Source organism: Cupressus sempervirens, chromosome 6, assembly GCF_028749045.1.
Source record: "Cupressus sempervirens isolate cs-2001-9-10 chromosome 6, ASM2874904v1, whole genome shotgun sequence".
Classification (NCBI taxonomy): Eukaryota; Viridiplantae; Streptophyta; class Pinopsida; order Cupressales; family Cupressaceae; genus Cupressus; species Cupressus sempervirens.
In genome coordinates this window covers 36,893,953-36,907,194 of record NC_143123.1, presented here as the reverse complement: position 1 = coordinate 36,907,194, position 13,242 = coordinate 36,893,953, and the positions used below count along the sequence as shown (strand labels likewise).

The 13,242-nt window shown below is 31.8% G+C and overlaps 1 protein-coding gene across 1 annotated transcript; it reads right to left on the bottom strand.

The window, feature by feature from the left end:
- Positions 1–11,115: 11,115 nt before the first annotated feature.
- LOC149550976 (ethylene-responsive transcription factor ERF107-like) lies at positions 11,116–11,604 on the bottom strand. The gene has a single exon (XM_089790033.1). It carries the CDS (start codon positions 11,602–11,604, stop codon positions 11,116–11,118), a length of 489 nt encoding a protein of 162 aa, XP_089646159.1.
- Positions 11,605–13,242: the final 1,638 nt, after the last annotated feature.

Genomic DNA, 13,242 nt, shown 5'->3' with positions numbered 1-13,242 from the left:
ACCTTTCTTTTGTTTGGATAACATAAAAACCTATTCCCTAGATTATTCTCTGTACGTGACATCTTTATTGCTACAGGTCCAACACCACATAGACACATTGAAAAAGTTGTCAAATCCATTGACCCTATATAAATAATGAAAAAATATAATAAGAAATTACTACAAAAGTGTAAAATATATTATGATATCTGTATTCAATGGACTATGTTGTGACTTCTCAGTCTAATCTTGCTAGCAATGCAAATACCTCATGACTTACATCTTTTAACACATGACATGTGACTTTCATCTATATATTGTCACAAATTCCTGAACAGTCTATAATATATATAACATACTGATGCATGCATTTTGTATACCATAAAGAAAAGATAAGATGTGGAGAGATTGAGAAGCACAATTTACTGGGATGGTGTTTTAGCGGTAGTGGTGTTGACATCACTAACTTATTCCCAACTATATTAGTTATAGAGATGTTATTGACAATTATTATAGTGTGAACAAATTGCCAAAGCCGTTGAGATTGTGGTAGAAAATGATAGCATTTATCACTAACAATGGTGAAGATGCAAAAATTGGTACACATACGTATATTAAACCATAAGCCATATATATTCCTCACGCAAAGACATAAAAATTGTAGTTAGAGTGTTGATGGAAAATTTTACAGTCCCAAATACCACAGTGAAGGGGAAATTTAAATGTGTGATTGTGTGTAAATCCACATCTTCAAATGTATTTGTGCCATTCTAAATCCTAAAAGTCAATTGACTACAAGAGTATGAAAAAGAGGGCTGGTTCTGAATGTTGATGCAAGTTATCCCAATACTTTGCCAATACAGGCTCCTATTAGGATTTTCAGGGTACAAATAAAGAGGTCAAAAGGTATGACACTTAAAATACCCACCTAGGCTTTATATTACCCAGTCTATCAGTCTGACAAATACTACAATTGCAAAGCACACGTCTTCAGATCTCACCCCATTAATCATCTACTCAATCAAATATGAAGAATTCAAATTTAGCTCAAACTAATGCATAGTTAACATTATCATATTTCCACAATCCACATAAATGATAGCATTCAACACTAAACAACAATGGTGAAGATGCAAGAACTGGTACAAAGACGTATATTAAACCATAATCAACACCACTAACAAATAATACAATTGCAAAGCACATGTCTTCAGATCTCACCCCATTAATCATCTACTCAATCAATAATGAAGAATTCAAATCTAGCTCAAACTAATGTATAGTTTACATTATCAAATTTACACAATCCACATAAATGATAACATTCAACACTAAACAACAATGGTAAAGATGCAAGAACTGGTACAAAGATGCATATTAAACCATACGTGTGTGTGTGTGTGTGTGTGTGTGTGTGTGTGTGTGTGTGTGTGTTCCTCACACAAACACATAAAAATAAAAGTTAGATAAGAGTGTATACCCCATAAGCTTCCCTATTTCCTTCATGTAAACAAAAAATTCTAGACATCTTACTCCTATAGATAGATGTGTAAAATGAAAAATTTTGTAGGGTATGCCTAAAATTACCATGTTGAAAAAATTTGATAGACTCGAGCAATCAAATGCAAATAAAATTGTACACTTCATAGATATAATTGGAAGAAACCAATACATTAAAGATAGTAGCAGAAGATGAAAATCTAATCATGCACAAAATAGAAGTAGCGGATGAAAATCTGATCATCCACAAAAAAGTAGCAGGACATGAAAATTTGATCATGCAAACAAGTTATAATTGGAAACATTTGATAGACTAAAATAATCTGATCATGTTGAAAACATTTGATAGACTAAAGCAATCAAATGCAAATAAAATTATACTTCATAGATATAATTGGAAGAAACCAATACATTACAAATAGTAGCAGTAGATGAAAATCTGATCATGCACAAAATAGTAGCAGCAATGAGAATTTGATCATGCAAATAAGTTATAATTGGAAGAAACCAATACATAAAAAATAGTAGCAGCAGATGAAAATCTAATCATGCACAAATCAGTTGAAGCTTCCACAATTGCAAAAGTGTGATAAAAGTGTCATAAGCCATAATCATAGTTTGTCGACTAAGTCTAGGTATAGCCTTAAGGGCTGCACATTTGTAGTTGATATATCTGGCTTCATTTCACCTTTATCAACTTTTACTAGTTGAGACTCCCTCATGCCTTCACGTATATCTTGTATGCTTTCACATATCACATCTAAAGAAGAAGCCATGCTTGCCTTCCTCTTCTTGGGCCTCCTTGATGATGGTGTAGAAGCATTTTGTCTAACAGATGTATTAGAATCATTCATCCCAAGGAACCTTTCATCAAATTCAAGAGTGCCATCCATAGGCATAGTGAAGACACATCATCATCATGATCAACCGCCTCATCAAAAAGGTTCCCCATCTTAATTCTCTTGGGTCATTGTAGTTGTAGTTCCATCAATGTAATGTCATTCTCAACAATGATTGCTAAGTTATTGTAATAGATGAATGGTTTCCTCTTGCACACCATAGCATTCTTGAAATCCTTTGGCTACATGAAGGGAAAATTAGGTATTAGATATTTATCTTTCATTAGTATTAATTAAGAGATATTTAACTTAACTTACAAATATTGTGTAGAGTACATTACCTTTAACAACTCTTCCCATATAACATCATCAACATCCATACACTGATAAGCTTGCATCCATGTTTTCAATTTATTCTTGAAGTTGTCTCTTACAATATTCATTTTCATATCCAAATTGAACCTCCTTTTAATGTTGGTCCAAGCTTCTTTCTGAAATCCCCCTTCTCCTTTTCTTCCTAATGTGACATGCTCAAGGAATATATCAAGTAATTTTCATTCCATATCTTGAGTCCAAACAAATTTCACATTTCTAGGTGAGGAAGCAACAACAATGACATGAACCCCCCCATCAATGCTTGTCAAGAGATTGGTGAATGAAATTTTCAGCAATTGTTAGCTGGAAAACAGTATTTTAGATGCATAAAACAAGATGAAAATTTATGGTAGAATATTGGAGTATTAGACCGTGTTATTTGAAGACCAAAATTATCAAAACAATAAAGAGGCAGAGCTGAGATATACAACCAAAGACTTTTTTCAGGGTGATGGAATTAGAATTGATATATAGAAGAGGATTGTTTATAATAATACAAAAACTTAAAGAATAATACTAACATCTGTATGGTTAACATATATCAAAGAATAATACAAAATAATATTGACGTCTGTATGGTTAACATGTATCAAAGAATAATATAGACATCCCCTTCAAACATACATCAAATTTCCATATACAGATGACAAACTATTGTTCTAGAATTGAAATATAGAAAAATTTATTGAGAAGATAGTACAATATGCTTATATCCCCTTCAAACATATATACAATTTCCATAATACATATAACAAACTACTTATATCAAATCTTCATATAAATATTTCTTAAACACAAAAAATGTCAAGGTAATTTAAGTAGATCCATATTGTATGTCATAGTAAATTTTGCCTTCCTCTATTTAAGTGCAAATAAATGTTCATATTTTGTGGTACAATTAAGTGTGAGAGTTGTAGTCTTCCCACATCCTTCGAGCTATTTCATCTTAAAATTTTGTCCAGTCATCTCTATCTCGTTGATTCATCTCATAATTCTCAAGAATTGGCACATTTATCATAGCATGACCATCATCATCTTCTAATTCCACTTTGGATGGAACACCATCCTCCATTGTAATGAAATTGTGTAGTATGGTGCATGCTAATACAATCCTTGTTTGGGTCATGATATTATAGGATGTCACATGCTTCAGGATAGAAGACCGTTGCTTAAAAATACCAAATATACACTCTATTACATTCTTAAGAGAGGAGTGTTGGTGGTTAAATAAATCTTGAGGACTATTGATTGGGTTCACTCTCTTTTAGGTGGTAACAAGTACAATGATATGGAGCAAGAAACCTAAGTACATTTAGATATCTGGCATCAACTAAATAAAATTTTCCTATGCAAACAGAAAAAATGTTATAGTCAAAATATATCATAGAAGTTTAGATATCATACAATCATGTAGAATATAAATTAATACACCAAGAGGAACCACAAGTGGATCTACTTTAGAGAGAGCCAAAGCAAGCACCTGACTATCTGTAGCAGACCCTTCCCAACTAGTAGGAATGTATTTAAACTTATAGTCAAATGAACAAACACTTAAAATATTCTATGACAAGTTGTCTTTTCTATCACAATATTTTGCTTGGTTTTCCACTTCAACAGTAACTGACACATGGGTTCCATCAAGTGCACCAATACAATCCTGTAAAAATAAATAGTATTATCAAATATATATTAATATTATTGATTCTATAGCAAAGAAATACATATCATTACGATGTTTATCTTGAAGAAAGGAACAAAATGGTCCTTCCCAACAATTGCTAGAGGAGTGGTTGGAGCAGGTGGTAAAAGATAATCTTTATGTAATGCTAAGATAGCCTTCAAGACCTTGTTGAAGTATCGACTTGTGCTGTCTCTCACGAGTGACCAAAGTTATGGCCAATCTTATGATTCCTTAAATTGTGGCCAAGTGTATGGAAGAACATCACAAGTTATTCTTATAATGTTATGTTTACTATATCTTGAATGCTCCCTTTTTCTCTTAGAATTTCAGCCAAGTGAAAGAAAGCTACTCTAATCATGCGTATTTGGTCATGAAAATCTGTGTGATTAGAATGGATAATACACTTATAAAAAGGACATGAAACTTTTCTTTTCTTACACCCTTGTTTTCTACCTTCTTCGTAAGATGCCACTATGTATACAAGGGTGGCAAGAAAAACAACAAGCAAGCACATGACCTTCAACTTCCTAACAATGGCTCCTTGAACTTCAACATCATCAATAGGATCCATAAAATACCTAGAACCACAATATGGACTACATATTTCAGAAGTATACAACACAAATAGAGAAAGATTATGACAGTAAGGAAGCATAACTTCTTCTCCCAACATCCAACATCCACTATAACTTATTCTCCCATGGACACCACAAATGATTATAATATATGAAACAACAATAATATATCAAACAACAATAATATGAACTTTCTACTATAAGGGAGTCTTTTAATTGGGTTTCTTACAAATTGTAGCTACTGATAAGAAGTGCATGATGAAGTAATACAAGGTTGGATAGGTTAATATCTATAATGATACCATGGAATGTGGTAGGTACAACACTTGAGATAATCGAGTTGAATAGGATAGCCATAATCAAGTTATTGGTGATAGCTTTGATTGTAGCTTTGCATTTCAAGGTTGCAAAGAAAATCTTCAAGGTGAAAGATGATTACATAGAGTTTTGTTTCACTACAACATGTACAATATTCAATTAATGAGATTATAGGAATGAAAGAAGTTGGAGAGACAAAGATCGACATGAAGCTACTCCCTATGCACAAGTTCTTCACAATTCATCTCCTACAATTTCAATTATGCAATAGATATTGATCCTAGAATAATTCTTATTAAAAAATCAATCTTTAGGGTTAATCATGGTTATCTTGATGGCTTGTAATGAAATGAAGAATCAATTAATGGGACTGCCAAATATCCCTAATAATAATATAGATCAAATTTGTTATGAACTCTAAAATTGTATCCTTAGGCAATAATTTCTAATATAATTATTGATTTGAGAGATACTCTTAGTGGATCCCTCACATTTGATGTTGATAATGATATAAATATTATCTTAAATTAAATTGTTTAGGTACACAATGAGCCTTCTTTGGCCACCATTCTTGATTGAACTTTATACCTTTATACTGATCTTATTCAAATCTCAACAACATTCCTTGTTATGTTTATACTTAAAGCACAAATCAATAAACAACTGTATCTGAAATTTAAAACTGTTGAAACTTGATTTTACATAAAAAATTCAAACCCCAAACATTTCAAATTTTCAATGATCATATATGTTTGACCTCTAAATTGCATCTACCATATGACCAACTCCAATGTCTATTAGATGTAGATAAAAGTACAAAGTTATGTCACCTTTCAGGCTGAATTATTAGAATGGCCAAATTTGAGTATTTTTGTCGAAAAATCAATTTTGTTCAAACATATGATCTAAATACATTCATTCTAGCTAAGTTATATATGATCTCACACTTTTCCAATTGGAAATATCTATTAAATGCATATTTTATACTAATTTGTATCCAATTACTAGAGAAATAAAATTATTTTAGAAAACTCACATTTCAATAGCTCTTACTACTTCTTATGATATTTTTTTAGTAACATATAAACACCATTTTATAGATCTCAAAGTCAAGAATATTTTCATATAGATTTTATAGAGTTTTAATTGGATATAGTATATTATAATTAAACAATTCTACAAGTATTTTAACACTCAAAAAAATGTCAATTTTGAGAAAGAAAAAAATATTAAATCATATTACAAAAATTTAAAAAAATTATGATGTTCTAGAGGAGAGAGTCCTCTTTCAGAATGTATAATTTTTCTTCTGGTTAGAATAGATTTGTTTTGAAAAATGTGGTGGTAGATGAAAACTTTTGATTTCATGTGAGTTGAAATTTGAATCATTATAAAAGAGAAAATATAAGTCCAAAGTCAGTTTTTATGTTTGATTGTTCTATCTATATATGTTATCTATATCATAGTCCGAGTTCAAATGGAAATACATTTATTTCCATATAGTTTTGTGGTGGGAACTAAATCCCTAATTTTTAGTATTTTTCAGCAACTAAAAAATTATCTATAAAAATATATCAATTCTAATTCCAAATAATTATTAAAAATTATAATCCTAAACCTCATCCCTCTTTACACATTTCATTAGTTTACGTCATTTTCAAATTCTAAATAATAATACCCTTTTATGTCATTGAAGGTAAATAGTTATATTTTTGTCAGTCTTTTCCTTTACAAAAGGGTGACATGGGTTTGTGCTTTTACCCATGTACCATTTAGGTTTGGACCTAAATGCTATTACAAATGCTACCAGTGAATTACAACATCCACATTAAAAAATATAATAGTAAATGTTTCCCTTGTAGGCATGCCAAAAAACACATTACTGAAGACACAAATGTCCATCGTTTTACCTTTTGACATGGAAAACTGAATTATATTAATTGTCAAATCTACAGGCCATATATGCTACAAGTGTTATCATGCATTCTATAGCTTCAAGACAAAATGTTAGATCAAGTTATGCTGATTACTTCATAATTGAGTAGGAAGCTAGAAACCTCCCATACCAGACATAAAAACTATGGTTTATTGTCCTTTTCCCCTATTTTGAACTGATAACGCTCAGGGCTCAAATGCTAACTAGAACATATCAAAGCTTAAAAGGAATGCGCGCAGAAGAGATAATGACGTAAGGTTCTAAAAAGGAATGCATGTGTGATGGCCAAGATTGAAGCTTCTCAAAAGTAAAGAGATTTGTTCATATAGCCAAAAATGAAACTCAAGCATATTGCTATTTGTTTTAAATACACAAAGTTTAACATTAACTAAGATTATGCCCTTCATACCATAAAACGTGCCAGTGCCCTCTTAACTTTCTACCAAAAATATAAGCCCAAACATACTAATGACGCACATGTAAGATGCAAAAATGATGTCAAAAGTCAGCATAATTTTTATTATGAAGTCACTAGGAAAAGCTCTGGCTATCATGCACCATCCGCTATAGTGACGAAAAGCTTCTGGACAATTGACAAAAACTAGAAATGAGAAGAACAAATGGGCAGAGAAGTAGAATGAGGATGTTTGTAGGCAATAGGAAGCGACAAGTTGAAAGCAGGAAAGAAGACTCAAGGCAAAAAATTGGGAAATTTATAGGCAGGGTAGCCTGTGGTTTTCCTACTTTTCTCTCTTTCTTTTCTCACATTGATGGATTTCCTTGTCTTTCATTTTCCCTATATTGGAGGAGTGGAAAAATGTCGTATGAATAGGATAGTCAAAATGAACTAAGTGGGCTTACAAACCTAGCTGGAGCTTAGCTGGGTGTGAATCGATTGCATCAAAAACACCTAACTCCGTTGCCGAGGAAAACCATGGAATCCTTTGCATCATATCACACATAGTACACAAACTACTGGCACAAAATTATCTTAGGTGATAAAACCTAACTACCCATATTTTCCATAACAAGATTAACTCTACTACCATGTTCAATAGAGGAAAACCATTGAAATATACCTTGGTTGAGAAGATGGTCTTGATGGTTGCCCATGCAGGAGAATATGTGAAAACCTAGAACAATCTCCAGCAGAATCCTTGATCTCCAACAACAACCCTGTAAAATGTTTATGATGAAAATGGGTGGCAAAATGATATCTATCCACATGCCCTATCCAATGGACTTAAAAAATTATCAAATTTGGTAAAGTGTTATTGAGAATAGGAATGGTCCATTCCAATCACAAGTATTTTTTGGAATGGACTTATACTCATTTTGGGGGCAAAATGAGCATATGAATCTCTATTCTCTATTTTGATTTGAAGCACAAAACGTAGAATACCAAACATATTTCAAAATTCCTATTCTTATTCTAGCAAACAAATGGGCCCTTAGGGTCCATTTGGTTGGTGGAATAGGAATAGAAATTTTGGATTATGTTTTCTATTCTTCGTTTAGTTCGTCAAATGGAATAAGGAACAGGAATACATATTCCCATTTTACCTCTAAAATGAGCTTATACCCATTCCAAAAAATAGATGTTATTGGAATAGTCATTGCTATTCCCAATATTGCCTTACTAGTTATCTGTTACTCCATAACATCTAGTATAAAGCTTATTATAAGGTATGAAGACGATGGAGATATGGATATATAAATGCTTTCTTAGTCACGTGAACGTGTTAAGATTGAATGAGAAGCCTACTGAGACTTAGGCTTCTTGAGCTACATTATTGATAGGGTAATAATTAGTAGACTATTTCATCCTAACTTACATGAGACCCCATGCTTAATATTATACACCACTATGAAAATGACATACTTGGATGTTCTAACTCTTTGATAGCTATGACCAAGCGTGATAAATATTTGTCTTGCTTGTACTAATAAAACTTACCTTTGAATATTAAATTGAGTATGGTTTAAGAATAGTCATACGTTTTCATCCTCATTTCTAAACACACAACCTTTCTTGTAGAGCTATTTAAACATTGGCTTTGAGAAAAATTACATTTAACAATTGCTTTAAATAATAATAAAGGAGAATATTAAATTTAAAGAAGAAAGAAAAATATGTAGAACTTTCATAAAAGAATTATTTTATATATATAATTCTTAATGCACATATCATCAAATGTAATTTTTAATGCACATATCATGATATTTGCAATTAATTAAAATTCAGAATTTAACAATTTTAAAATATCAATCATTAAATCAATGTCAACAAATATGTATAAAAAGTGATGGATTTGATTGCTTAAAGTTAAAGTTGAGAATTTAGGCACCTACAGTTCATAATCCTTATGTCTAAAGATATCATTTCAAAACTTTCGCCACTATGACTCCCCAATAGCTGCTCACCCAAAAAATGGTACTTTTTGTTCAAATGGACCAATCAGCCACCTAGAAAATTAAAAATATCAACTATTAGTAAATGTGTGATTGGCTATTTGTATATTTATGATCATTCTTTTTACAGAGGATAATTAGAAGGAAAGGTAGCAGTATGGCTTGTTTCCTCTACTGAACCGAGTGAAAGACTCATTTTTAAAAGTTGAAATTTATGGGTGGCTCAGATAAAAGATGACATATATCATATGATGTCATGAGCTTATGGTTCACTCTTGTTCTGCACCTTTTTTTTAAAATTGACTAAAGCAAAAGAATAATTTACATAATGGCAATCAATTGTTCCAATAGCTCATACAGTGAATAATAAGATCAGCAACTAACCGACTCCAAAGAGCTACAACCAAAAGAAACATTTGCGAAGACATTATAGACTGAATTTTAACATTCATTGAAGCTCTTTCTAGCAAAATACATCTTTTTTGAATAGTTGCAACAGCTGGTACTTAATTCTGTCAAGTTGGTTACTGATCTTCAACTAAGCCTTGGGTCCTCTCTACAAATGGCTACACAAAAAGATCGTCTGAAAAATGATGTCAGAGTAAAACTGAAAAGTTTCTCCTTCAAGATGCATCTTAGAATTAGAAAATATATCTCTGCATCTATATTTCCAAATGTTAAGTTATATGTTTTGCCACAAAGAATCAGCTACAATATTTCTTTTAAGATTTACTTCTAAAATAGCTTCCTTCCAACTTAAAGACTGTTCGAAGATAGATGGAAGAAACATGAAGACAGCAGTCCACTTTTACTTAGCCCATATACAATTCCAAAAGAAATGTTTCAGATCTTCCTCTCGCAGACAAAATGAGTATTTAATAGATTGGATCATCAAACATCTCAACCTATTATCTACTGGCAATTTGAAATGCAAAACTTTCCAGACCAGAAGTTGAGCATTAGCCTCAGATTTAGAAAGCCAGATCTGTGCAATTCCATGCACTTCCTATGTTTCCCGTGCCATGTAAGTATCCACCTAAAATTATTAATTTATTCTCAACCAGAATATATTCTTTTGACATTCAGATGAATCGGAGCTGTTGGAAAATTTCCCCAAAGTTAAGATATTTTTATACATAAGTATTTATTTTTTTACAGTTTATATAGTAGTGAGCTTTCAAGGGACGTGTTTTTATAAGAACTATAAAACTATGATATATGAAGTGACGTTATATGGTTTTAATTTACCAAGGCCCAAATATGGATGATACTGGATTGGCATGTAAGTTTTTCTTTCTGGAGATGGTTTGATAGTGTTCATATCAATTTACCGGAATGTTGTTCTAAATTAAACTAAGACGAATAAAAATCCAGGAGAAGATATTTAAAGAATAATTGAATGAAAAAAGTAACGATGTATTTACAAAAGCGGCGATTACACGACGGTGGATGATGGTGTGAAGGGGAAAATAAGAAAGAGGCTCCAAATTTTCCAATTTCTCAAAAAAAATCCTTCTCTTCATCGCTTACATCAATTATAATCTTTTTACAAGACTCCTTTACAATATTTTTTCTGCGCTTCTTGTTGCAGGGCTCCATATGACCAGACGCTGAGGCCCACGCAGCATAGGCGGATCCGTTTAGGGGAAAGTTGAGGAGAGCCTTGGATCCTCTCGTTTTGTAAGCGGCGCGGTCATATGCTTCAGCGGCTGCCTCTGGAGTGTCGAAAGTTACAAGCCAAATGCGGGCCCCACGCCTGGCGGAGTCCCTAATCTCCGCTGCGAATTCTCCCCAAGGCCTGCGACGAACTCCTCTGTAATGACGCTCAGACGGAACAGAAATCTGAACAGACGGATTAATTGTCCGTCTATTACCGCACTTCAATTCCTGATCTCCGTCGGAGAGATCAGCGGATGAGAAAATGGTATCTTCGCCGAGCAAATGCAACGAAATCTGTTGCAGAGCAGAATAATACTCCTCAGTCATCATTTTCAGAGGCAAATATGGATGTGAATGAAGTTGAATTTATTCAGAATTTGATATTTTGTGGATATAAAGACAGATAGAAATGGAGTCGGAGGAAGCTGTGGTTATATAGAGATAGAGCGACAAGTTAAAATAGAAATTTAGTAATCTTGACGTTGACTCTCGTGGTCAGAACGTAGACCGGTTGCGCCCCACGTTCATCTGGGGAAAAGGCAATCATTCAACTAATGGCGTCACCTGTCTAAAATATTCTTTTCTGGATTTTTTTCAAAAAAAATTGAGATCAAATTTTGAGAAGCATTTTCAAATAAATAAACTTATTGTATAGTAGAATACTATGAAAGTTGCCTGAAAGTGAAATGTTTTATTATATAATTTAATATATAAATAAGTAGATAATAATCTAGATATTATTAGATATTATTCAGTAAAATATTTAATTATTTAAAAACAAAAATGATAGCATTTTAAATTTTTTTATAGGTTAGTCAAAAATTTGAACTTTTTACAAATAAAAGTGTTAGAAATAATACAATTATTATTTGATCAATTATTATATATTGTGATTTAATTTTTTTTAATTTATTAAGCATGAGTAGATTCAAACCTCACACCTCTTTTGTGTTGTAGGCTTTTGCTTAAAAATAATACAATTATTATTTTAGATTTGAAATTAAATTAAAGTTTTGATAATAGCATATTTGATTTGTAGATATTGTCTTCTTTGAAATATTTAAAACTACACTTACATTTGAAGAAGGTGTAACTCCAAGGGATACAGTCCTAGAAGTGAAAGCAATATTCACCAAGATGGGATATTGTGTAAGTATTGCTTGCATCATCATTTAATTTTGACATATTAGAAATGGCGTGTGTATTACAAACACAATTGGAATAGGCATAAAAGAAAGAAAGTAGGAAGGCAATGTTGCTTTTTGAACAACAATGGATGAAAATTAACTTCAATCTTGCACAAAGAAAATAGATATTTTTGCATTTCACTGGGGTTAAATAGTTACATACTAAATGCATTGTACTTTTACATATTCCACCAATAGTATCCATGAAGAGGAAAAGTGGGCTTTAGAATACAAGAAAGATTAAAGGAAAACAAAAATTTCTTACATAGCACATACTAAAATCATAAAACAATAAAACAACATGTATAAATAATTGAGTAGACAAATCAAAGAAGATGAAAAACCTTAGTATTCAGCTCTCAATTGATAACTTTCATAGATGCAACTCGGTAATTGGAGATGATATATAGTCACAAACAAAGTGTATTATTTGATGGTTGAAATGTGAAGTGCATTACATAGGCTTAAAAAGTTATTCAATTTGCAATACAACACCATTCAATTATGTTCAAGTTAATATAAAAGAGATTATGAATGTTTGCAAAATATTATGAATTTTTAAAGTGTCGTTGTATGCCAAATTTTTTTTGTAGAAGTTAGTATTGTAGAGAGAAACATCAAGTTAGGATGAATTAAAATTGCAATATCATAGGAAAATGTCAAATTGCTAGGTTTCTAAAAAGGATTGTAGTGATGAAATGGTTGAAACACAATAATCTCATTTGGTCCCTTATTCCTCATCATTGGGTTGAACCTATAGAAGATGTAAAATTATGAATGT

Bases quoted from the DNA above. Each gene is read 5' to 3' on its own strand.
- LOC149550976 (XM_089790033.1), bottom strand. From the start codon at position 11,604: ATGATGACTGAGGAGTATTATTCTGCTCTGCAACAGATTTCGTTGCAT.